The sequence below is a fragment of the Hipposideros armiger genome, unplaced genomic scaffold (assembly GCF_001890085.2).
Source record: "Hipposideros armiger isolate ML-2016 unplaced genomic scaffold, ASM189008v1 scaffold_213, whole genome shotgun sequence".
Taxonomy (NCBI): domain Eukaryota; kingdom Metazoa; phylum Chordata; class Mammalia; order Chiroptera; family Hipposideridae; genus Hipposideros; species Hipposideros armiger.
This window is the reverse complement of record NW_017731563.1, coordinates 253,196-279,866: the sequence shown is the minus strand read 5'-3', so window position 1 is coordinate 279,866 and position 26,671 is coordinate 253,196. Positions and strand designations below refer to the sequence as shown.

At 49.7% G+C, this 26,671-nt stretch overlaps 1 protein-coding gene across 9 annotated transcripts in view; it reads left to right on the top strand.

Annotated features, from left to right (window-relative positions):
* Window positions 1–22,927, top strand: part of SLC6A12 (solute carrier family 6 member 12) — a 30,114-nt gene extending 7,187 nt beyond the window's left edge. For all 9 annotated transcript variants that reach the window (XM_019654134.1, XM_019654131.1, XM_019654132.1 and 6 more), the window contains 13 exons: window positions 4,669–4,803; window positions 10,695–10,835; window positions 11,696–11,783; window positions 12,699–12,831; window positions 13,870–14,004; window positions 15,030–15,133; window positions 15,499–15,623; window positions 16,049–16,161; window positions 16,664–16,801; window positions 18,008–18,110; window positions 20,411–20,511; window positions 21,023–21,193; window positions 22,392–22,927. In XM_019654134.1, the coding sequence (XP_019509679.1) occupies window positions 4,669–4,803; window positions 10,695–10,835; window positions 11,696–11,783; window positions 12,699–12,831; window positions 13,870–14,004; window positions 15,030–15,133; window positions 15,499–15,623; window positions 16,049–16,161; window positions 16,664–16,801; window positions 18,008–18,110; window positions 20,411–20,511; window positions 21,023–21,193; window positions 22,392–22,535 (1,631 nt within the window). In that variant the 3' untranslated portion in view covers window positions 22,536–22,927. The remainder of the gene's footprint in view (window positions 1–4,668; window positions 4,804–10,694; window positions 10,836–11,695; window positions 11,784–12,698; window positions 12,832–13,869; window positions 14,005–15,029; window positions 15,134–15,498; window positions 15,624–16,048; window positions 16,162–16,663; window positions 16,802–18,007; window positions 18,111–20,410; window positions 20,512–21,022; window positions 21,194–22,391) is intronic.
* The last annotated feature ends 3,744 nt before the right edge of the window (window positions 22,928–26,671 follow it).

Here is a 26,671-nt window from a genome sequence, read left to right as displayed (position 1 = left end):
TACCAGGAAAGGTTTCGTTAAGGAGGTGACATTTGAGTAAGCACTTGAAGGAGGCAACAGAATGAGACTTGTGGATGAATATCAGGTAAAGAACATTCCAAACAGAGGGAACAGCAAGTGCAAAGGTCCTGGGGTGAAAGTGCAACTGGCATATTTGGGGAACAGCGAGGAGGGGAATGACAGATGGGGAGAATAATAGGAGATGAGATTAGAGAGGTAACAGGGCTCAGGTCTTATAGGCTCTGCTCTGAGTGAGAGGGGAACCACTGAGGAATTTTGATTAGAGAAACAATATGATCTTGTCTATGATTTTTATAAATTGAAGAAACATAATTTTATTATTTTTCAGTACTGGTAGTAAAAATGAGCAGGGGCATGGTAGGGAGGGGCCATAACAATCTTTTTAATTGTATAATTAAATGGTTTTTAGTATATTCACAGAATTGTGCAACCACCACTACCATTGATTTTAGAATATTTTCATCGCCCCCGAAAGAAGTCCTGTACCTGTTAACAGCCACTTCCCCTTCCCTCTGCCCTCCAGCCCTTGCCAACCACTAATCTACTATGGATTTACCTATTTGGGATGTTTCACATAAATGAAATAATTTATTTCTATGAATTTATTTGTGACTGGCCAAATTCATTTTTGCCTTTTGAAAATACCTGTGTTCTTCTTGTGGAAACAGTGTATGTTTATAATGAATATTAGAAACATTCCAGGAGGTAAAAAGAAACATTCCCATGTAAAGATAACCATTGTTTGGAAAATGCTTTTAAACACTATATTTAACTTGACAAATATTTGCTGAACATCTACCATGTATCTTGCTCCTTGTTTTAAAGCTTACAGTTATTATTTTAAACTGCTTGAACCAACGACCCCTAAGAAATAGAAATGGGATTTCCTGGGCCGCTCAGGGTTCAGAAGCCAAGACTGAGCGTGAGACTAATGCTGGGACAGAGATGACTTATTTCTTTGTCCCAGGCCAGTTTCATGGACACATAAGATGTTAGAACTAGAGCTAGAGATGATTTCGGCCAAGCCCTCATTTCAGTGAGGAGGGTGTGGAGGGTCGGAGAGTTTAGCGACTTGCCCAAGACTTCAGAGTTGGTTGGGAGCAGTGGGCCTGGGGAGCCAGACTCGCTGGCCTTCACATCACTGCGTGCATCTCACCTGGCCATCTGCAAGCGAGGGAGGATGAGGGCTCAGGAGACATGGCTTTGGGTTCCAGCGCCCACCCTGCCTCTGTCCTGCCTGGTGGCTACAGCTGTGGCCGTGACCTCTGTAGTGGTCGTGGGGCAGGGTGGAGAGACAAGCGCCTCTGATAGTGTGCAGTGCCACTGAGCTGAGCCTGTGTCATCTGTGAAATGGCAGGACCAGGTTACATGTACTGCGCAGGCTCTGTGTTCATCTCTATCACGCATGTTCTCACTTCAGCTCTGCCCCAATCCAACTATTTGGGAAGACAGGCTGCCGTTCCCTCTATCGTGTTCTCTTCAACGATAACATGAGGGGCAAGCGAGGTCAGGGGTCCAAATTTGGGCAACTGGTCTTTGAGGGTCTAGGAAGGTATAATGAAGGTCCAGGAATTACTTTCCTTATTTAAGACAACTTAATAATACATCTGTGTGGAAACATGACTTCCCAGACTGACCCAAATGTCAATTTTTTGCTTTAGGCTAGAATTGTACTCATTGTGGTAATATGGTTTATCTCAAGCTGACCATAAGCCCTGGTTGGCAGTTAAATATAGTTTTTACTAATATAGTAATTGAGCATTAGTTAATAATTGATTACTAATTAATAATTAATTATATAGTAATTAATTATTAGTTAATACATAGTCCTGTAGAGGTAAACCTTTCAAAAGGGTTGGAAGATAATCATAAAGTTATTGATCTAATAATGTCTTCGGTTATGAAAAAGCAGGGAGTCACCATCCTCAAGAAACGGTTCATTCCAAAAGAGAGTTTAATGAAATTCCAAGTTTCCCGATTGCCAGTGGTTAGGAGAGAGAGCTTGGCAGAGATAATGAGGCGTATCTTAGCACAGAGGGAGGGAGACTTTTATGCAGGCCTCCAGTCACCCTGTGTTCACAGATCCCTGTGGGGCATCACAGGCTGCTTGTGCCCATAGCCTGGGCAGGTGCCAGGAGAACTGTGGGCCAGAATCACTTCCCAGAGTAAAGGTTCTGAGAAGCTCACTGGAGAGGAGGGCGCTGGCAGTGATTGTGGAAAGCCAGGGAGAAAGCCAAGGATGGAGGGCGCCCCTGTGGTCCATCCAGACCCAGTCCCCTCCCACTGTCCCCAGAGGCCCAGGTCTAGTCCTGCCTTTTCAGGTTGGACTCAGCCTGAGGCAAGTCCAGCCCCAGGCCCCCTGAGGTCAGCCGTCCTCTACATTCCAAGGATAGAACTGAAGCCATCTGTTTTACTAGGGGGGAAGGACCACGCCAAGCAGCAGTGGAAAGGAGCCTCAGGGTCATGTGCCCCACAGACTTTCTGTAAAGTGCCCTCGGGCGCTGAGATGTCCCTCAGCCCCATCCCTTTCCCTGAGCACTACCTTCAGCCGAGCCCCTGCACCTTCTAAGCCACGTAAACCAGTCAGTGGTGCTGATTAGCCCTATATTTACTGATGCTCTAGCGCTATTCTGGATGTAAAGGCAAACGCGGTGTCAGAAAGGACTTCAGAACTTGGGGGAGAGTTACTGGCTTGTCGTGGCTCCTTGGGCCCAGGAGACCCACAAATCCTCGTCCTTTCTCTCACATATTGCTGTTGGGAGTGCAGATAGGTATAAGATGGTACACAAGTTTTGGAGGGCAATTTGGAAATGCATGCCAAAGACCTTACAAAATGTTCATACTCAAAAGGCGGAAAGAACCCAGGTGTCTGTCCATGGATCAACGGATAAACAAAATGTGGTCTATACATACACAGGAATATTATTCAGCCTTAAAAAGGAAGGACATTTGACACCTCTTACAACATGGGTGAACCTTGAAGACATGATGCTAAGTGAAAGAAGCCAGTCACAAAAGGATACATACTGTATGATTCATTTTATATGAGGTGCCTAGAAGACGCAAATTCAGAGAGAGAAAGAAAGGTGGTTGCCAGGGACTGAGGCTAGGGAGGAATGGGAGTGAGTGTTTGACGGGTGTACAGCATTTCAGTTTGGGATGATGAGACAGTTCTGGGAATGGATGGTGGTGATGGTTGCACAACTATGAGAATCTACGTAATGCCACTGAAGTGTATACTTAAAAATGGTTAAAATGGTAAGATTTATGTTATATATATTTACCTCCCCCCCAAAAAAAAGCAAAAAAAAAAAAGTGCATACCCTCTGACCCATCAATTCCTCCACCAGAAATTTATACTAAGGAGCAAATGAGGCAAGTGTACAAGGATGTGGGTAATGGTCTTCATCACAAAGGGTTTCTCATGAAACAACAAAGAAGGCCAAAGGGGTACTGACAAAATAAACCTGGATAGATGTATAAGGCAGAACACTACACAGCTATTACAGTGATGGCACAGATATGTATTCATGGGTATGAAAAGAGGTTCATTCGATACATTTTTAAATGGTTATCACATAATATATAGCAAGCTCTCACTTTTTAAAAAAGAAATATATATATGTCTGTGTTTATAAGAAATTGGAAGGCTATATAATGCTTTTTCCTTTTTTTTCTTTGTACTTTCTATTTTTTTACAAAGTAATATGGATTACTTGAGAGGCATTATAATGTAGTAGCTAAGAGCACAGACTCAAGATCAGATCACCTGGGTTTGTGCCTCATTTTCCTCATTTGTATCTCAGTTTTTGCATCTGTAAAGTGGCCTCAGTTTTCTCACCTGTAGAATGGATATGGCAATAGTACCTACCCCAGGGGAGATTGTGTGAGGATTTTGATGTTGGTGAAGCATTTAGGAGAGTGCCTGACACACAGTAAGCACCAAATAAATACTAAATGCTATCATTGTGCAATAAACAGTAATCCGTCCACCCATGGGTACACTTCTGAAGTGAGGTGTATGTTGTAGTGACTAAAGTGGGTCCTGTGGGCTTACGGTTGCCTTCGAATCCCTTGGCATAGAACTTGCTGGTTGTCTTTTAGGCCAGGCCTCCTGCTGGGGCCGGATCACCTGGCTGCTGACAACCCAGTTCCCCAGAGTGGGCCTGAGCAGAGGAATGGCCCTCTGCTGAAAGCCCAGTTCAGATCAGAGCCTAGGGGAGGGGCAAAAACCCTCTGAAAACTATTAGAGGGAAAATAATTTTGCCAAGGTGTTTTTGTTTGTTTTTCTCTAAAATGTAACAAGCTTGATAATTTAATAAGCATATCAAATTATACAGAACACATGTTTTTGTTCCAAAAACAATAAATTGACTAGATTTGTGAAGCATACTGAGAAAATAAATAGTGCATGCATTAGGATTTTCACCTAAAATTGCCTTCATTTCCCTTCAAAGATATTTCCTAGCCCGAGTGGGGTTCAGACTGGAAAATTTTGGCTTGCCCCCACGCGCAGACAGGAGGAAGACGACTTGGGCCCCTGGGAGGGGTGAGGAGGGCGATGAAGGATGTTGGGTGCTGGAGCACAGGCCTCTTGGAGGGGCCTAGGGCTGAAAGGCTAAGTCTCTGTCTCCCCTTCCTCCACAGGAGCCTTCTTCATCCCCTACTTCATCTTCTTCTTCACCTGCGGCATCCCTGTGTTCTTCCTGGAGGTGGCGCTGGGCCAGTACACCAGCCAGGGGAGCGTCACGGCCTGGAGAAAGATGTGCCCTCTCCTCCAGGGTGAGTGTTCTACCTCACTCACCTCATTGCAGGCCACCAGCCTGCCTCCATCTCTCTATCCATCGCCCCTTTCTATCCGCTCCCCACTTCTTTCATTTATCCACTCTCACTCCGTGCTAAGTGCTGTGAGGGACACAGGAAGTACAGTCAGGCTTTGTGGGGCCTAAAGCTTATAGATCCTGAGGAGGAAGGCGCTCCTCCAGAAAAACAATGTAAAGTTACAAATGAAAAATCCGTGCAGAGCCTTGCAAGGGGGTCCCTGCAAGTGGGGAACTCTGAAGCCTCATCTTCAGCAGCTTCATGGAAGATGAGTTTCTGTGTCCCAGGTGCACTTCCGAAGTATATAATCATAGTGATGATGATGATGATGTCTAACAACTGTTGAGCCCTACCACGTGCCAGGGCTCATGCTGGCACTGTCTGTACATTTCCTCATCTAATCTTCCAAGAATAGCTCTAGTCACTTCACTTTGTAGATGAGAAAAATGAGGTCATTTGCTAAGGGTTTGAACCCAGGTCTACGTGAGCTGAAAGTTCTTGCTTTCTCTTATGTTAGGGACTACTCCTGTCCTCTCTCTGTGCATCTGTTGGCACTAAGGAAAGCAAGCAGCTTGGGGCATCCCACCCCCATCCCCTCTAAAGTTGATTGGGCCAGTCCCCAGGGGGGAAGTGAAAAAAAAAACCCAAAGCATTTTCTTTTTTAAAAGATTTTATTGGGGAGTTGGGGGAGGGGACCAGCCAAGTTGTTCTTCAGTCTTCATTGTGGAGGGTGCCAGCCAGCCGCCAGTTGGCTTCCTGTAGGCAGCTCATGGCCTCTAAGCTCAAGGTGCTGTGTTCAATCTTAGTTGCAGGTGGGCATAGCCACTATCCCATGCGGGAGTCAACCAGCAGCCTTGTTGTTAACAGCACATGATCTATCCACTGAGCCATCCAGGCGGCAGCTCAGCTCAAGGTGCCAAGTTCAGTTTTAGTTGCGGGTGGGCATAGCCCACCATGGAACAGGCAATCTTGTTGTTACACCAGCTGAGCCATCCTGCCAACCTGTTGGCAGCTCAGCAACAGCTCAGCTCAGGCGCAGCGTCACTGGCCCATGTGGGAATCGAACCAGCGGCCCTGCTGCTCAGAGCTCGCACTCTTAAGCCAACTCCTAACCAACTGAGCCACTCGGCAGGACCCCAAGGCATTTTCTTGTCCCTGAGAGGTTCCTTGAATATTTGAAATGGAAAGAGGACTCTTCCTCTCGTGTCAGTCCTTAAGGGCACCCCAGGGACTAGGCTACCCGGGGTTGCTGCCCAGCTTAGTAGGCTTGACAGAGGAGGGCATGAAACCGGAGGGCAACTGAGTCCGGGGCTCATTCCGGGGCTTATGCTGCCTATGCTGCTAGGGTACTGGTGGTCTGAGAAGGCAGCAGGTTAACACTTTCACAAACGACCTTAAGATTCTCAGACCAGTTTGGAGTTTTTAAGGGAAAATCTGGGCATTCCTCCAGAGGCTATGTGAAGGTCTGTCAGCAACCCAGGAACAATGATGGGAGTAGCCTGGAAAGAATGCTAGACCATTGAGATTGTGATCAATAAGCCTAAGGGTATTAATCATACTTTTAGGGGTAATTTTCTAAAACTGGGAATAGGAACAGGGTACTTTCCCAGCTCAAGCCACAGGCGGATGATCTGTTGTTAAGCTATAGGTCAAGAAAAGGTGAGGCTGGAGACATTGCGAGGCCTCTACTACAGGGGTCCTAACTGGGGCCTGCTTCAGGCGTGGTGGGAGACACTGGTTCCTGAGCAGGCTGGAAACCTGACCACTGCTGGAAGTGGGTGGGAGGGGGACCAAGCTAACCTGGTATTGATTCCTCTTGGGCCTCCATGGGCCCCTATAGGGGCAGCAGTAAGGGACTGGCAGGGTGGAAAGGCCCACCCAAGTTTCTACACAGGAGTTCTGTACCCTCAGCCAGGCACCAGCTCTGAGGTTCTGCTCTGGACACCGGCAGTAACCTAATTCCTACCCAGCTGGGCTCTGTCCCCAGGGCCAAGCTCTGGCCCCATGGGTAGCACAAGCAGGACTGGCCCCTCTGGCACACAGGTACTAACTGCCAGGGGGGAACCAGGGACAAGGCAAGCAAACTGAACATTGGATGTGTTGTCGGAGAGCGGGCCCTTCTCGGCGCGAAGTCCAGGTCCTTGGCAACTAGAGCAAAGAATTGAACGAGATACTGGAGCAAAGTAGTGAAAAAGTAGTGTATTAGAAGAGATAGTACATTTCAAAGAAGTAGAAGTAGGCCCTAGCAGTAGAGAATGGCTCAAGGGCCCGTTATTAGAAGAGAAATTACATTCCAAAGAGTTTGGAGCGGGCCATGTGCAAAGGCGGGGTTCAAAAAAGGGAGGAAGAAAAAAAAAAGGGGAGGAAGGCAATTTTAAAAAAGGGGAAGCAGTAAATAAAAAAAAGGTGGACTTCTCAGAACTTGGAGTTTTTATCCCTTTTTCTCTAGAATGGGTTGTTCCCCTTTGGGCCTGAGACCACTTAATTGGCACCTGTGATTGACAAGAGGTACAGCGCAGGTGCAAATGACTGGTCTGATCTAGTTGGGTATTTTGTGCCCATTTGTTTTCCCACAGGGGTAGGTAATTACAATTCAAAGGGGGAGTTTTGGGTGGAGAGGGGATGTCTCCTGGGCAGTCGCACTCTGTGGGACGTATAGGAATGCAGAGACCCAATGTCTGCCTCTAACTGCCTGCCTTGTTTTCCCCTTGAGAGACGTGATCCCCATAAAATCTCTATGGGAAGCTGAGGGATAGGCAGTCTTCTGTATCTGCTTCCTGCTGGGCAGGGGCATAGAGATGTCCCTGCCTATTGAGGGTTCACGGAACTCTCACCCTAGCTGATCTCAGATAAGAGGAGGAGGGGTCTCGAGCTCCGCCTGGAAGACCGTGTTGGCTTCTTTGGTTGTGACTGGTAATCTTGCTGGGGTGTCATCTGTATCCCCAAGGTCCCTAAATGAGGAAAGATAGATTTTAATTAATAAATCTGTTAGCTCTTAAGAAGCTTGTGGCCATTCAGCCCATCACTCAGGTGGCGTCAGTTGTGTGGGCCCAGAATGGGTTTGGAAAGTATCATTAGGCTTACTGGCCTGGAGGATATTAGGAAGTCACAGGCTTTCAAGTAGTTATCTGAAGCAAGGGTAGGAGATTTCTGTGAACAATCTATTGTTGAGGATTCAGAAGCTGAATCACAAAACAATCAAGAAGCAGGGGGATAGGAGAATTCTATGATTCAGGCTAGGAGCAATCTTTAGGATTCACAAAGTGGTTAGAAAAGTAATCAAAGCCAAGAGCTAAGAAACTAGGGAGAAGACAACATTTCTATAGGAAAGAAAACTTAAACGTCTTTTAGTGGGGGGCGGGGCTACTCGGTTGGCCCACAACAGGGGTTGGAGGAAGGAATTGCTGCTCCTTCCTTATTTTCCCAATTGAAGAGATCCCAAAGCCTAGGGTCTCAGAGAGAGGTTCACTCAGGAGGTGTGCACCTAGGTTGGTAGGAGATCCAGGCTGCTTACTACCTGCCCTCTACCTGCCTAAGTGCCACCACCTCTCGACCAACCACCCTCCCAGCGAGCCAGTGCACAGGGGCAGGGCACTGCGGAAACACACCCCTCTGCTCACCCACACCCTCCCTCCTTCCTCAACTTACATACAGGCTCAGGCTTCCTCCCTGGCCTCATCCCCATCCTCACAGATGTGCGGGCCACTTCCCAGCCTGGCCTCCTAGCGGTCCAGGCGTTGATGCGTTCCTGGGTCCCGTAGGCGGTTGGAGCACAGCGCGTTCCTGCCGCACAGTGGCCGCTTGTTTTTTGTGTGGGTGTCTGTGCGTTCTAAATACCCCGCCCCGAGGCCGCCAGCTCCCGGAAGCCCTCGCCATCAGCAGCCCCGCCTCCTCCCGGGGGCCCAACCCAAACCAAGGCTGTCCCGGTCCCGGGTCGCCCCCCTCTCCACCACCACCACCACCACCAGTGGCCTGGATGCTCCACAGAAGACCCCACACGGGGTCTCTGCCTCCTGCCTCCTGCAGAGTTTGCCAGGCCAGTGGGAACAGACAATCTGGGCCGCTCCTGGCACCGGTGGGGGAAGGGCATTGTTGACAGTGTTGCTTGATCAACCAGCGCTCTGGCTGTCTGTTTTTCTCCAGGCTTCTTCATCAATTAGTTCTTGAGCCTGGATTTTCCCGGACGCAGGACAAACAAGCAGGTCTTCTCTCAGGCAGAGCCCCCACCCCACTCCTCCCCCTTCGGCTTTCACACCTCAGGATTAACAGCTGCCCCAGCAATGGGCTACTGTTAACCTTACTGTGGCAAAGATCCCACAGTGGTGGTAGGATGAAGGTGGGGTGGGTGGGTGACTCCTCCTGCCCTTGTCCCCTCCCACCCCAAGACATGCCCACCTGGGATGCAGGATGTACCCAAACCTCCAACCTCCTAAGTGTTCCAACTCTGCACAGGAGATGGCATTGAGGTTGACCAGGCTCCACAGTTCTTTTTTTAAAGATTTTATTGGGTAATTGGGGGGAGGGGAACAGCCAAGTTGTTGTCCTTCATTCTTAGCTGTGGAGGGCGCAGCTAGTTCAGCTCCAAGTCCAGTCACCATCAGGCCACCCATTGGCAGCTCAGGGAAGCTCATCTCAAGGTGCTGTGTTTAATCTTAGTTGCGGATCCCATGCAGGAGTCAAACCAGCAACTTTGTTGTTAGGAGCACATGCTCTCACCAGCTGAGTCATCCTGCCACCTGTTGGCAGCTCAGCAGCAGCTCAGCTCGATCGCAGTTCACTGGCCCATGTGGGAATTGAAACTGTGACCCTGTTGCTTGAAACTGTGACCCTGTTGCTCAGAGCTCAGACTCTTAACCAACTGAGCCACTCGGCCGGCCCAGGCTCCACAGTTCTTGACAGCGACCACAGTTCTCTTCCTGGTTGCTTTCTTCTAGGTTTTGCTCCTATTTTGATACTGATTCTTACCAGTTTCTCCCCATTTATTCCTCCTTTCTTCCTTTTCGTTTTACAAGTTATGTGTGATTATAATAATAAAGTAGAAAATGCAGATAGGCAAAAAGAAAAAAAAACTTTAAAAAGTGAACTCAGGGCCGGCCGAGTGGCACGTTGTTAAAAGCTGGCTTGGGATGCCAGCTCTGAGCAGCAGGGCCCTGGTTCGGATCCCACATTAGGGCCAGTGATGCAGCGCCCTCTACAGCTAAGATGGTGAACAACAGCTCAACCTGGAGCTGGGCTGCCGAGAGTCACTGGCGACGGTGTAGGCTGTAGTGAGGCTGCAGTGGGCTGCCGTAAAGCTACAGTGAGTGGCTGGCAAGCTGGTGTGAGCTACCAAGAGCCACTGTGAGTGGCTGTCCAGAGGCCAGTGACCGATCTGTCTCACCTGGGAAGAGCGCAATGATAATACGAACATGGGCCAGTGAAGCGACGTCCTCCACAACTAGACTGAAGAACAAAAAAGGACAGCAACTTGTCTGTTCCCCTTCCCTGATTCTCCAATAAAAAATCTTTTTATAAAAAAAAGTGAACTCAAATCTTGTCACCTAGAGAACCACTTGTTAACTTTTGGATGACGATCCTTCCAGAGTTTTTCTCATGAAAAAAAACCACACATTCACATATATATTATAAAATTGGGAGGATGCGTAGGATAGTGTTGTGTAACCTATGTTTCTTACTTAGAAAAATAGGCTGTAAATGGTGTCTCATACCAATAAATAAACCCTGGAGGTTCTCTTTGTGCAGCATCCAGTATCTTTCTAATCACAGTGGGCAGCTTGTAGGTGGCTTTCTGGGGGCTGACACTTACCTCCTGGATTCTCTCGCTTCTTCCCGTCCCTCCCCCACTCCGGAAGGCATTGGTCTGGCGTCGGTGGTCATTGAGTCCTATTTGAACATCTACTACATCATCATCCTCGCCTGGGCTCTCTTCTATCTGTTCAGCTCCTTCACCTCACAGCTGCCCTGGACAACCTGTACCAATACCTGGAACACAGGTATCTATTGTTTCAGCCCTTGGGATGTGGGCCTTCCCTAGGGACTGGGCCGTGGTGGCTGGTGATGGGCAAACTCTGACAGAGCACATGACAGAACTTGCTTCAAGCCCAGATATGTAGCCTTTAGTGCCGGTTCTGCTGGCTGACCCTTCTGTAGCACCTCAGACCAACCACTGGAACTGAAAACCCAGTGGGACTGTGAATGTGTTATACAACTGCAAGGGGTTAGTTAGCATCACACGCTCGTCCATTCATCTATCTCACATATGTTTACTGTGCACCTACTACGTGCCAAGCAGTGTGCCAGGTGCTAGAGATCCAAAGGTGAACACAAGCAACGTGGTCCAGGTTGCTCACTGAACAATATAGTCTAGTGGTGGAAATTGGCAAATTGACAAAATCATTGCAAATTGTGATGAATGAAAGAAATAGTGCAGTAACTATGAAACGATGGGAGGGAAGAATGCCAGCTGAGGGCTGAAGGATGAGAAAAAGCCCACCGTGTGAACAGCATTCCCCCTGGGGTGGGGCAGGCATAAGAACTCAGTCCCTGGACTGTTGAGAGGAGACAGAGTTCTGTCACCACAAGCCACCCACGTAGGGGCAGAGTGCATCTGAAGTCTGGATTGGGTCAGAGGTTGGCAGGGTGGAATGAGCAGACGGAGGGGGCTGGTCCCGTGACCACCTGAGCAGCCAACTCCTGACACTCTAGAAGTGGGGGCTCCAAAGAAGGCTTTGGGGACTGGGGATGATGGGGACCACCGGGCTGCAAGGCCAGAGGGCCAGCAGGGATGAGGGTGTGAGGGCATCTCTCCCCACCTTGTCATTAGCTGATGCACTCCTCGCTTTGTCCCTGACAGAGCATTGCATGGACTTTCTGAACCACTCAAGGGCCAACACAGTGATGCCTTCTGAGAACTTCACATCGCCTGTCATGGAATTCTGGGAGTAGGTGCTGGGCCTGGTTGCCACATGCCAGGGGACCTCAACCAGAGGAAATTTGGGTGTCTGTTGCCTGGGATTTGGGGTGCAAGTTTAAGGCTCTCTGTGCATGTTTTCCAGCACTTACCCCCACCCCACACATCACTGAAAGATGAGGGAACATTTACACATCTACCATAGTTGTCTGCCTATGCCCCCCAAATCCACTTATGTTCACCTAGACTCACACATTTATGCATGTCAAGTGGCATTCTCATGCATGCCTCCCTACACCCTCACATCCCCCTGTACTCCCCACACCTACCCACACATATCCACTGGTGTACTGGAAATAGTTGGAACAGCTTAGGAGAGCGGATTGTGCACATCTCTCCCCAACTCTATATTCAATCATGTCATATTGGCCAAGGTGGGAGTATTTACACCACAGAAATTGGCAAACTCTACACTCACATTCACCCTCCCACATGACCACTTATACCCTCACATCCACCTGTGCCCACTTATGTCCACCTACACTCTCTCACATACATTTCCATCACCCTCATACACATCTTTAGATACTATCGCACACTCAGCACCTCCTTTTGATACCCATATACTTGCTCATTGACCTGGATATATAAATATTTACATTCCTCACACACATCTCTCTTTCTCTCTGTACAACAGAGAAATCTGGATGAGTTAGAAAGACAAAGATACCTATGGTATTATGTGATTCGGTCTTCTAACAGCCAGGGGCATGCAGACCACAGGTGGGAACATTGCATGGCCATGGGAGAGGTGGAGTGGGGTGGGGACGCGGGAAGCCTAGAATATGAGATCTGTGGGGTCAGCTCTAAGAATCAGGAGACTTGATGACAGAGGCCAGTTGTCTCCTTTAGCCATTCACCTGGTTATTTTCTTCTAACCCATCAGGAGACGTGTTCTGGGCATTACCTCAGGCATCCACGACCTGGGGGCCCTGCGCTGGGAGCTGGCCCTGTGCCTCCTGCTTGCCTGGGTTATCTGCTACTTCTGCATCTGGAAGGGGGTCAAGACCACAGGCAAGGTGAGGTGTCCTGGCTCCTGATAAGCTCTCTGTGGCTCCCAGAGACCCTGGGGACACTCAGAGTCCCTCTGAAGAGCTAAAAAAAAAGAGGTGTAGTTTAAGGGAGAGGCTCGGTGAGAATAGGGGAAGTTGTAAAGGCAGAGTTTAGTTCAATACAAGGAAAGCCTTTCTTTTTCACTATGATTTTAAAAGACCTGTTTATGTAAGTAATATACAGAGCAAAATAAGAAATGCAGATGTTCCATGTCAGAGCTAAGACTGTACAGCCTTACATGTACAGAGAGAGTTCAGATTTGAGTGTTATTTCCAACCCAGAGAAGCTGAGACAGATGCTTCGTGCTTTGAAAAGCCAGGGATGGACAGGTGCTGGCTTCTCCGATTAGCCGGCCCTTGCAGCAGCCTCCCCCTTCCGTGGATTGTTGAAATAATAATAACAGTAATAGTAATGACAGAAATAGTAATAGTAACAATAATAACATGGATAGTGCCACCACCTTGGGTAAACAGCTGAGCTTGGTCAGGGGCAGGGTGGCGTCACCTCTGAGTGTCTCCAGTATCCCAGAGCCTAGGCCACTTCTGCTCCCCCAACCTCAAGCCTGGAAAAACGGCCTCACAGACCACTGTACAAATCTGCTCGTCCTCCCCCTGGTGAAGGGGCAGCCCACCCTCCCCAGAGGACGGGGGAGAACAGCCCAGATAAAGGTTTCAGGGAGACCAGATTCTAGATTTAAAAACACTTTGGAATGCTACGGCTGGAAACTTGTACCCCTCCCTGCGCTTCCTCCTCCCCCCTTGCCCTGCTGATGTGTATCTCACACTCTGCTGGGGGACCAGAGACCCACTGGAATGTGGAAAGGAAGGTGTGGAAAGTTTCGTGTGCTCACCCCTCTCTGATGTCTCTAAGAAGGTGTCGGACACTGAGCTAGGTGTGGCCCATGCTGCCTGGGGAGGGGTGACAGGAGGACCACTGCAGACTCCCTGTAACCTCCTGGCTGTTGTGACCCCACCAGGAGTGACTTCGGCCTGCTTTCTCTCCAGGTTGTTTATTTCACAGCCACATTCCCCTACCTGATGCTGATCATCCTATTGGTCCGAGGCATCACGCTTCCCGGAGCCTATGAGGGCATCATCTATTACCTGAAGCCAGATTTGTCTCGTCTGAAGGATCCCCAGGTAGGAACTGTGCTGAGGACCATTTCCCCAGATGTCCCTCACCCTAAGCCAGATTTGTACTTTTGAAAATCTTTGATTGCGTTCCCTTGGTTTAAAGGCAATAGATGCCCACTGAAGAAAAATTAAATAATATAGAAGAAAATTATGAAAAAGGAACTAAAAATCTCTTGTTATCCTACCACTCAGCTACGATCTCTGTTAGCATTTTAGTATATTTCCTTCTTTTTTCCCTAGCCTCTGTGTGTGTGTGTGTTTGAATATAGTTGAGATAATTATATATAGATAGATAGATACTTTTTTCACTTAAATTATAAGCATTTTCCATATTATTAAGTTCATTTGTAAATGTCATTTTTAACACTTGCATAATATTTCCCCCTTCCATCCATCCACCATTCATTCATTAATTCAACCAAAATGCACTGAGACCCCGTTACGTGCCAGGAAGTGCTGTAGTGCTGGTGTAGGGCAGTGGGGTCAAAATAGTATAATGTTGTTGTTTTGATTTTTTTTCTTTGTTACTACTGGGAGGTTGGACATTTCCCCACATATTTATCTACCATTTGTGTTTCTTCCTCTAGGACTTGTCTGAACACATTCTTCACCTCCACCCTTCTACCCCTCCCCCACCCACCCTCCCACCCAAGAGCCTTGATTTTTTTTCCTTTATATTTCAATGGCATGGCCCCTGTGCCCCAGCATGGCTGCCTAAGGCACACTCTACTTGTTGAATGAGGTTCAAGTGCCTCTTCACTCCCCCAGCAGAGAGCCTCACCTTCTTAAAGATATCTAAGTAACGCGTATATTTGGTGCTTACTAAGTGCCCTCAGAATGAAGTTACAAATGGGCCCTGCCCGTGAGAGGAAGACATGTGAAAGGAGCACTGGGGTATAAGTGACTGTCAGGGAGCACTGAGCAGGCCACCTGGCCCTGTGGGGTGAAGGGTCTGGGCCTCTGGTGACCCAGCTCCAGGCCCTGTGGGGCTCCCTCTGCTCTCTCTCACCACTTTCTCGGGTCTCTCGTAGGTGTGGATGGACGCGGGCACTCAGATCTTCTTCTCCTTCGCCATCTGCCAGGGGTGCCTGACGGCCCTGGGCAGCTACAACAAGTACCACAACAACTGCTACAGGTAGCAACGCCGGGCTGGGGGCCCCATGGGGGGACCTTGTCTGCCCATGGTCTAAGGAGGGCGGCTCCCAGGGGTGGGCCCAGGCCTCCTTCCTTTATTATCTGGGAGTTACAAGTTGTGTCAAATTGACATTGTGGGTTCATTTCACAGACTGAATTTCTTTCTTCCTCCCTTTTCTCTCGCCCTTTATTCTCCTCACCTTCTGAAACCCAATGTTTGTCTTTTTCTGTCCCTGTTTTTCTTCCCATTCACTCTTTCTTTTCTATCTCCTCTTTATGCTCTTACTGTCCTCTGATCTCTCCTCGCGCGATGGATTTCTTTCTCCCTTGTTCTTCCTGCTGTGTTTGCGTTCACTCCACCTGCAGGGACTGCATCGCCCTCTGCTTCCTGAACAGTGCCACCAGCTTTATGGCTGGGTTTGTGGTCTTCTCCATCCTGGGCTTCATGTCCCAAGAACAGGGGGTGCCCATCGCTGAGGTGGCCGAGTCAGGTAGGTGCCACTTTGCTGTCTGGGACGTGAGGGGAAGGAGGGTGAGAGAACGCAGATCCTCTTACAGAAAGGCTGGGGTCATATGACCCTTTCAGCATCTGGGAGCAGTGCTTGGCACAGAGCAGGGCCTCCGTAACCATGGCAGGGACGGGGAGAGGAGGCTGGCTGGCTGGGTCCACTGCTGCATGCATGAATGGAGGAATGGATGGAGGAATGAGCAGCGTGCTTCCCAGAACCTGAGGAGCAGGGTAATGGATGCAGTCACCCTGCACTCTTGAACCACCCCACTATACGCACACACACACGCACACACACTTACACAGCACATTCATACACACACACACACACACACAGCCTCTGGAGAGGGCCCTTCCCTGAGGACAGCAAGAGCCTTGGGCTTACCTGATTGTGCTGTGTCCCGGCAGGTCCTGGTCTGGCCTTCATCGCATTCCCCAAGGCTGTGACAATGATGCCCTTATCCCAGCTGTGGTCCTGCCTTTTCTTCATCATGCTTATCTTCCTAGGGCTGGACAGTCAGGTTCGTCACCCCAGCCCTGCCCTGGTGACCCTCTTTCCACTTCTCATTTCCTGGCATTACCTTCCCCCTAACTCCCTTTCTCCTGATCATACACTCTGAGGCCCCGTCTGCTGTCCAGAGCTTGTCCTGGGGGTGAGTTGGGTGACCCCAGGCCTCGAGGCCCTCTTTGGTAAGAACTTTGTTCTCCCATGCCTGACCCTTTCCCATACATGGATGCACCCTCCCAAATGTTTCTCCGCTAGCTCAAGCTGCCCACCCTGGCCCCGTAGCCTTGGAGACAGAATACATATCCCTTCTCCAATGCTCACTGCTGGGACCCTCTGTTGTGGAGACATGGCCAAGGGCAGGGCTGGCCTCACCCCTGGCCACCCCCCATTTCTGCCCGATAGGCCCTCCCTGTTTCAGCATAGCAAATGGGGTGAGGGGAAGCCCGGCAGGGCTGTGCTGGGGAAGGCCCAAGGGCAGGTGGCCCCTCTCACCTCACTTCCTTCCTGGCCCACAGTTTGTCTGTGTGGAGTGTCTGGTGACGGCCTCCATGGACATGTTCCCCAGCCAGCTCCGGAAGAGTGGGAGGCGAGAGCTCCTCATCCTCACCATTGCCGTCATGTGCTACCTGATAGGGCTTCTCCTGGTCACCGAGGTGAGCAGGGCCGGTGGCCTGCAGGCCAGACTTCCGGGGAGGGAGCCATGGGGGGGCACCACCGACCCCTCTCCGAGCCACGCTTTCCTCATCTGGTGACACCCTCACAGGGAGTCTGTAGGGACCACACCGTGGAATGTGCCTGTTAGTTTGCCCTCTTTTGGTTTTGGGTGACAGAAACCAAACGCAAGCTGGCTTAAGCAGGAAGGGCAATTTTGGGGGTCAAGGAGACATATTTTGTTTCAGGTATGGTTGGATCCACTTGGTCAGAAACGCTCCTGTCTGTCTCCTGGCTTCCTTTTCCTCTAGTGACTTCATTCTTAGCCAGATTGCCCTCCTGATTTTATTTTATTTTTTTATTTTATTTTTTTTTAATTTTTTAATTTTTTTTAAAGATTTTTATTGGGTAATTGGGGGGATGGGAACAGTACTGGGGAATTAGGGGAAGGGGAACAGACAAGTTGCTGTCGTTTTGTTCTTCAATCCAGTTGTGGAGGACACTGCTTCACTGGCCCAAGTTGGCACCATCATTGCGCTCCTCCCTGGCGAGGCAGATCAGTCGCCGGCTTCTGGACGGCCGCTCACTGCGGCTGCTGGCCGCTCACGCTGGCTGCTGGCAGCTCACGCTGGCTGCTGGCTACACACGGTAGCCCATGGCAACCCACTGCCACAGGGACTGCAGCCCACGCCGTCGCCGGCGACTCACGGCAGCCCAGCTCCAGGTTGAGCTGTTGTTCAGCATCTTAGCTGTAGAGGGCAGTGTCACTGGCCCTCCTATGTGGGATCCGAACCGGGGCCCTCTGGCATCCCAAGCGAGTTCTCAACCATCGCGCCACTCGGCCGGCCCTGCCCTCCTGATTTTAGAGAAGACTGATGCATCTTCAGCCTTCCTTTCTGCCACCCATGCAACCCCAGAGGAGCAAGAGCACCCTCTTCCTGAGAGCATAGCCAGAGTCCAGCCATGACTCTTCTTTAGGCCTGGAGCAGGGAGAGGGATGCTGGGCAGACCAAACAGTGTATGTCCACCACCGTCCCCAGTGTTCTCGCAGATGCCAGAGATGGATGTGACATGAGGGGCTGGAAAGCAGGGAGAGGCAGGGCAAACTCCTTTTAGACGCAAGGGTGACTTTCCATGGGCTGGGCAGTGTAGCACCAGATGGGTGTTTGCCCTCCCACCAAGGCTCAACCCCACCCCCTTCTCCACAGGGTGGAATGTATATCTTCCAGCTGTTTGATTATTACGCCTCCAGTGGCATATGCCTGCTCTTCCTCGCAATGTTTGAAGTGATCTGTATCAGCTGGGTGTATGGTAAGCTGGGTTGGGGGAAGAGCCTCTGGAACCCAGCTCTGGTGGGATGTGCCCTGGATGAGACAGGCTGTGCCAGCCCCTGGTTTCTATATGTTTTGTATTACTGTTCTGGTTCTTTTTACTTGGGAAGTTTATCCTTCGCTGGGGACCCAGGCATTTCTCATGACGCAGGTAGAGGGGGATAATGGCAACACCGAGTTCCTTGAATGTTGAGGGTCGTGATACATAACCGTTGACAGTTTTCTTGATAGAGGCTGCCAGAGGTCCTTCCCCAGTGGGAGTCCTAGTCAGATCCTCTGAGGGCCACCGAGTCTGGTCCTCCACAGAGTCCCACATCCCCTTCCAAAGTTATCACCCAGACTTTGCTTGAATACTTCATGAACAGGAAAGTCATTCCTGGTGTTTGAGGTCCCTTTCCCATTGTGTCTATTGTGTATTTCTCGCTTACACTGAGGTGAATTGTGCCTTCCACTGACTCCTCCCCACAGCCCTGGCCCCTCATCTCTGAGGTAATTACCCAGTGCTGAATGCCATAATACCCATGCTGTTATTGTGTCTGATAACAGTAAGGGGAGAAACCGTTAGTGACTGAGCCAACGCACTGCTATGTGCAAGCACTGTGCTGCTTGTGTCACACGCTATCTCACAATCTGCACAGCAGCCCTTTACTGGGGGGACATGAGGCTCAGAGAGGTTACGGCTCTTGCCTGAGCTCACACAGCTAGTAAGTGGAGAAGCCATCATCATACCCCAGGTCCATCTGCCTCCACTGCACCAGGTTGGGGGGTCACACTGCCAATGTCACAGGGCTCAGAGCAGAGAGGGTAAGGGGTGCCACATACTGGGGCCTCAGGACAAGCCACAAGAAGGAAAGCTTTTATTTTTCTGCTCTCAGCCTTCCTATTTGGTGCCCTTTCCTCTCTCTGGAGATGTCTCCTTCCTTCTCACTGGAGCATCTGATGTCTTCTTGATTTTCCCGTTACTCTTCAAAACTTGTTCTCAGAGAGGATCTGATAAACTCAACCGCAATGAAGTGGAAATGGCTGATAACATGGTACACCTACCCAGCAGCATCTGGTTTTCAACTGGGGAAGCCTAAGGAATGATTCTTTTTTTTTTTTTTTTAAGATTTTATTGGGAATTGGGGGAGGGGAACAGCATTGGGGAATTGGGGAAAGGGAACAGACAAGCTACTGTCCTTTTGTTCTTCAGTCTAGTTGTGGAGGACGTCGCTTCTCTGGCCCATGTTCGTATTAACATTGAGTTCTTCCCGGGTGAGGCAGTCGCTCGCCGGCCATTGGACGGCCGCTCACGGCAGCTCACGGCAGCTCACACTGACTGCCGGCTGCTCACACCGGCTGCCAGCCACTCATAGTAGCTTACGGCAGCTCACTGCAGCAGGGGCTGCAGCCTACGCCGTTGCCGGTGACTCACAGCAGCCCAGCTCCAGGTTGAGCTGTTGTTCACCATCTCAGCTGTAGAGGGCGCAGCGTCACTGGTCCTCATGTGGGATCTGAACTGGGGCCCTGCTGCTCAGAGCTGGTGCTCCCAAGCCAACTCTTAACCAACTCAGCTGGCCCAAGAATGATTCTTTAATGGTGGCATTTCCTGCCTTAGTCACCAGAGGGAAGGTACTTTTTTTTGGTGAAGGGAGGCTAGAGGGGTCCTCCAAGTGTCTTTACCTGTCGGGAGCTCTTCACTTCATAGAAGACAGCAATTGTGAAACCCTGAGGCAGTTAAACAAAATCAAACAAAGCAGTCAGTGTTTGCACATACATAGATCAACCCTCTCACCATGTTTTACTGAGAATGCAGGGTGCTTCCTCTGGAGTCTAGAGCCTTGGTCGCTGTCACTGTCCTTTTCCAGTAGTGATCTGGTCCTATACGAGCTTAGCGTGCTCTGACAGAGCAGTCGCACACTCGCTGTTTGACGTTTTGACTTGAAACTAAATTCATCTTTGCTATGCAGATACATATAGCATTGAGACCCATTTTAGGCTCACACCATCCTCTGTGGTTAGGACAGTGGTGTCTTCATCCCATGGCAGGAGGACAAGAGACTGCACTGGAAGGTTGGGTGACTCCCCCCAGGGCCCCCAGCTTGTGGTTGGCAGTTCCTTCCTCCTCCTTATTCCCTGCACTGTGGCTGGGGTGCCAGGGACCCATCTCAGTCACGTGTCCTCATCCAGTTTCCCTTCACAGGGTGGGGGGAAAAGCACAAAACCAGGCGAGCCCCTCCCAGATACCCATGAGCTGTCCCTATTCTTCTGTGCTCACTCTCCCCCACTGTGCCTGGGCAGGGGCAGATCGTTTCTATGACAACATTGAGGACATGATTGGCTACCGGCCATGGCCCCTGGTGAAGATCTCCTGGCTCTTCCTGACCCCTGGACTTTGCCTGGTATGTGCCCATCCAGCTACCCCTTTATTGTCTCCTGCATCCAGCAGACATGGGGACATGAGGAACAGGAGGCCTGAGCCCTGGGGCTCCATCCCTGCCAATCCAGGGACCTTGGGAGTCTGGTCCATTCCCTCTGATGTGGTGGTTCCCCTGCCCTTCTTTTCTGGGGCCATCTCTCCATCTGTTTGTTTAATCATCATTATAATCTATTCTAATTCTTTCTCCACCCCGTTCTCACAGCATCTCTAGCCATCTGCCTGATTTCCCACGCGTTGGTCTCTTTGTCTGCACAGAGCTCCTCCATCTCCCCTCCCTTCCTTCATATCTCTTCCTGTCTCAGTCTTCGATGTGAGTGATACCTGGGCCCACAATTTGCAAATGGCTTTTACTATTCCACCTCATAGATGAACCATAGTGTGATTAACTTCTCCTATCACTGGATATTTAAGTAGCTGAGGAGAGAGTTTCAATGGCTCTCTATCTCATCTGTGCCTGCCCCTCCCCTTTCTAGGCTACTTTCTTCTTCTCCTTGACCAAGTACACACCTCTCAAATACAACAATATCTATGTGTACCCTCCCTGGGGATACTCCATTGGCTGGTTCCTGGCTCTCTCCTCCATGGCCTGCGTCCCACTCTTCATCATCGTGACCCTCCTGAAGACTCAGGGTTCCTTCAAGAAGGTAGGGTAGGGGGCTGGGGGAAGTGATGCATTAAAGAGGGTAGTGAGAGAGGTGGGATTTGGGGGCCCACCTCTGAATGTGGGACAGCCTAATGGGACCTTAAAAAGAAGGGTTTTTGAAGACCTGTCCAATAGTTTCATTCTGAAACACTCAAAAGTCCCAGAGTCCTGGACCTTCAGAATCTGATCTCCAGAAGGTCATCTGGGCAAGTTAACCAAGGGTAAACTGTCAGAGTTAAGGGGAAACTAAGTCACAAACAAGGACATAAATGGGCCCAGACACAGAGGTTTATGGGGCACAGATTCCTTGCTCCCAGGAAACTAATAACTAGCGATGGTTCATTCCACACACAGTCTAGTCTGCTGGCTTCTTTTCTTATCTTAACCTTGGCTGGGGAGCCACATGCAAAGGCTCCCTGTTTAGAGGTGGGGCATGCCTTCCTGGAAGGGTATTAGCCACTGTCCCACAAAGACATTACATCTGTAGAAATCTGTCTGGCTTAGCAGAAAACCCAACCTGCAATAAGCAAATAGGCTTATTTTTTTCTTACATATCAAGAAGACCGAGTCAGGGGTTGCTGGTATTTGGTTCAGCTGTTTAACGAGGCCATTAGGGACCAGACTCTTCCTATATTCCTGCACTTCCATTGTAAGCATGTTGTGTTTTCATCACCTCATGGTCCCAAGAAGGTTGTCATGACTCCAGTCATCACATCAGCAGTCAAGGCAAGAATGAGGCCAAGGAGATGAAAGCAAAAACACCAACAACGATAGTAGTGTACCACTACTACTACTACTACTACTACTACTACTACTACTACTACTAAAATAATTATAGATGCTTATTGAGCATATAATAGTAATAATAAGGCAAATAGTAATAATAATAACAAAAATGATACTTATTTATAACTTACCCTTGTCAGGCACTGTTCTTGGAGGTGTGTACTCTTATTATTCTCATTTTATAGATTAGGCACAGAGGGATTAAATGGGTTGCCTAAGATTGCACAGGTAACAGAGCCAGGCGTGGAACCCAGAAAGTTCATACTCTTAATCACCGTGTTATATGACACATTCATTCATTCATATGGTACTGAGCCTTCTCCATATGTGCTGGGCCCTTGAGATACAGACATGAGTAAGCATCTGTGTCTCTCTCACCAACAACACCCACTTACGTCCTCTTCTCTCCACAGCGTCTGAGACAGCTCATCACCCCTGACCCCAGCTTGCCACAGCCCAAGCAACACCTATGTCTGGATGGAGGCATTGGCCAGGACTGTGAGCCTTTCTCCATGAAGGAGGGACTGACAACTGGGGAGACAGAGACCCACTTGTAGGATGTGGCTGGAAGTGAGGTGACTACTCAGCCAAGAACCTGGGTCAGGGCCACCTTCTCCTGTCTCCACCACGGCCCTGCTGAGAGCCTCTGCAATGTCTGTGGGCACCCCCAGCCAGAGACCAGACGCCTTTCCTCTCCTCAGCTGGAGCAGCTCCTCCTGGTGGGCTAACGATGGTTCCACTGGAACATGTCACACTATGAAATGACTCCCTGTTGGGACACCCATCTTATTTATAAAGGAGGGTGGTCTTTTTGGAGTCCACCATCTGATTATAACACATTACACTGTGAGGGGACTCCCACTGCGGGGATGTTTCCTGTTAGCGCTTACTATTAATATATTTGTGCATTGGGAGGATAGCGCCAACTGGAATACATATCATGATCTGATTCCGAGAGTGTGATGGAACACACTATGTTGGAAATGGTAACTGAACGCACCACACTGGATTCTGACATTCCATTAGTGGGGGTCCTGGGCTTAGCATTCTGGAGCCCATGGGGAAGGAACTAGAGAAACAGCGAGGAGGCAAACCTTAACATGCCATCATGGTCTTGAATTTCCCAGGAGGCAGTCTCTCCAGGTGTTCCTAGCTCTAGCCCTAGTTCCACACTCATCTTGCAATGTTGTCACCAACTCATGGGGTGTTCGAATGGAAGGGACTTAGAGATGATCCCTGAACTTTGCAATTGTGTCATACATATGACATATACCCAAGACAGACATTGCTAATCAATCACAGATTCTTTCCCACCTCATAATCAGTGCTCCAGGCAGCTCCATTTTCCACCCTGCTTTTATCCAAACCCCTGATTTCATGGATGAGGACCAGAGACAAAGTGACTTTTTCAAGTTCACACAGCTCCTCAGCACTACTACTAGAACCTGGTATTCTGGTTCTCAGGCCAGTGTGTTTCCCATTACACCCTCGTGCCTTAGTTAACAAACTTGTATGGATAGCCTGCCCCGTGGGTTAGCCTTCTTTACCTCACCCCATTTGTTTCAGTTACACTGTCTTCAGGTGGGAGGGAGAGAGGCCTCTTCTGTGAAAGGGGTGAGCAGCTTTCCTCAGATTAGTGCCCCCCTCCCCCCCAGTCATTTCTCTGCCAGTTCCTACTCATCTGACCAGATTTCCTCTCTGGACCCTTCATTCTTGCCACTTTCCATCTCTCCTCCCTCAGTGGAGGCTTTGGGGTCTGCAAGAGCCCTCTGGTCTCCCACAGAGGGGAGGTTGTGTGTGTGTGTGTGTGTGTGTGTGTGTGTGTGTGTGGCGGGGTGCTCCTCTCCCCATGTCTCTGTTAAATCATTGGGATTCTTTCCTGGATGAAGAAGGCTTTCTAGAGGAGGAAGTCAGGACTTGTGTTCAGAAGGGAAGGGAGGAGGGGGAATGGAGTGAGGTAGGCCCCACAGAACAGTTCCCTGGGGCAGGACCTGAGAGCTGGAAGAAGAGAAGTCCCCTGGGGGGACTGATGCGTAGGTAGATGTCACCCAGAGCCAATGCCCATGGCCAGAGTAAAAATCTATGGTGAGGCTGAGTTCCATGCCCAACAGCCCCAGGCCATCCTCAGAACACCCACCATCCTTTGCTTAGATACGTAGGTGCTTCTCAGCTTGTGGCACACTGCGCACAAGCAGGTGTCCAGACTCCTGGCTTCTGGCAGTTCCCTTATGCCTCCCCCTGGAATGGCCCACGCCCCTGTGTTCACCCTTCTTGGACTAGATTGTGGGTAAAGAAGGAGGTAGAGGAGAAAGGGATGGAGAGAAACTGCTTCAATCAGATTGCTCTCAATGAGACTGGGGAGCCAGAGTTGGGTCCAGCATAGTGCTCTCTGCTGCCTTCTGGTGGCAGATCAGAGCAGTGCCATTTCCCCAGGCCACTACCTCAGACCGCCTGAGCACCCTTTTACAATCAGGAGGAAAGTGCCCTCACCCCTGCCCTCAGGATGGATGGACAAGCTGAACAGCTCTCCTTCCTTATGTAAGCTTTCATCCTCTGGAACCCAAATACTTCCCTTAGCCTTCTCCCCATGGTCCCGGTGGGGCTCCCCAAGAAAGGCGGCTTACTTTGGCGCAGCCCAGCTGCAGAGGACATGTGGCAGCCAGTCAGGCTTCTCAGCTGCCTGTCGCCTCCCCAGAATGCTCTGTGCTGTACAACCTTTGTCCTTTCAGCCCGGAGAGCAGTGTTTTCTGTTGTCGGCAGTTCTGCACATTGGAGGGGCACAAGCTCTCTCCTGCTCACTGGGTCTCAAATCTCAAGTCTCTCTGTTTCTGCAGACTGTTCGCAGACATCCATTGTCCTCTCCCATCTTTCTCTCCTCACGTAAATTCACTAGTACCCTAAGCTGGTCAAAACCCTCCGGCTTTAAACTCACAGCCTGTGTAAGGAGGTCTCTGCCCTGGCACAGGGCGTGCTGCAGGCAGCATGTCTATAGCTGCTCCTCCTTCTGACTGCCCCTTCCAGTCCAGCAGTCAGTATAGAGCCTCTATGGCCTGTGGGTCCAAGGGATCTGGAGGGGGTGGCTTGGGACTGGAGGAAACAGCATCAGGGAAAGGGACTGCCGGCTAACTTCACAGCTTATGGGAACCCACTCACCCTGGGTCCACAACACAGGCAAGAAGCAGCAATTTGACTCTTTAAAGTGCCCGGAGCACTGATACAGGTGTGTGTGTGTGTGTGTGTGTGTGTGTGTGTGTCTGCGCACACACATACACGCACAGGCATGCATAAGGAGCAGGTGCAGGTCTGTTTTCATCTCATCTAGGCTGTTTGAGTTTCATACTAGTGGCCACAGGCCTGATCTGGTAGCTATGATTTGTTTGGCCAGTATGATATTTAAAAATTTTTTAAGTGCATGCCTTTAGGCACTCTCTAGTTTGACGCAGGAGCGTTCCACCACTGCCTGTTACCCATGCCTGACCTTTCATACATTCATGTTTGAAGGCATTTGAATTCATAACCTGTGCCCTATGGGAAGGACTGAGAACTTTGGGACAAGGGAGGTAACCAGACCCTTGCTTGAGTAGAAGGGGAACCAAATACCAGTGGTGTCAGGAGCCCCAGTGCCTCGAAAGGGGGAAGTCATAGGACAGCCACCAATTCCGGCTTAGTCATGCATGGGCTCCCCACTCAGTAGGACCCCTGAGGCTATTTATTAATCCTGGTCATTTTTCCCCTCTCCCTTCCAGGCTCTTCCCTTTCCCAAAAAAGGGTGGTGGCCAAGTTTACTTTCAAAGCTAGATCTGCAGTGTTAGTCCACAGCAGCCCCCCCATGCCAGAGTGGACACAAAGTCACAAAGAACTTGGTTGAATTTTCTTTTTTTTTTTTTTAATATTTTATTAGGGAATTGGGGGAGGGGAACTGCACTGGGGAATCGGGGAGGGGAACAGACAAGTTGCTGTCCTTTTGTTCTTCAGTCTAGTTGTGGAGTCGCTTCACTGGCCCATGTTGGCATTATCATTGTGCTCTTCCCAGCTGAGGCAGTCACTCACCGGCCATTGGACAGCCGCCCATGGTGGCTCAGGGCAGCTCTCGCCGGCTGCCGGCCAGCCCCACTGCAGTCTACGCCATTGCCGGCGACTCTTGGCAGCCTAGCTCCAGGTCAAGCTGTTGTTCATCATCTTAGCTGTAGAAGGCGCAGCGTCACTGGCCCTCATGTGGGATCCGAACCAGGGCCCTGCTGTTCAGAGCTGGCGCTTCCAAGCCAACTCTTAACCAATGCGCCACTCAGCCGACCCTCTATTTATTTTTGAGTGAGTTTTGGTAAGATATTTTTCTAGAATAGCGTTCATCCTGTGAAGGTTTTAAAATTTCCCATCATAGGTTTATAGTTTATTTGTAGTATTCTATTTAAAAAACATTTCAGCAGTATAGGTGGCGTATCCCCGTGGTTATTTATCTGTGCTGACTCTTTTCATGATTAGTCTTATCAGAGATTTGTAAGTTTATTAGTCATTTCTTAGAATTACCTTTGGCTTTGTTAATCCTTTCTATTGTATATGTATTTTCTATTTCATTGTTTCTGCTTTCATCTTTATTTTCTTTCTTCTATTTACTCTGGGATTATTCTGCTGTTCTATTTGTAACTGCTTAAGTTAAATAGTCCCCTTATCCATAAAAGGAAGCAGTTGGAGC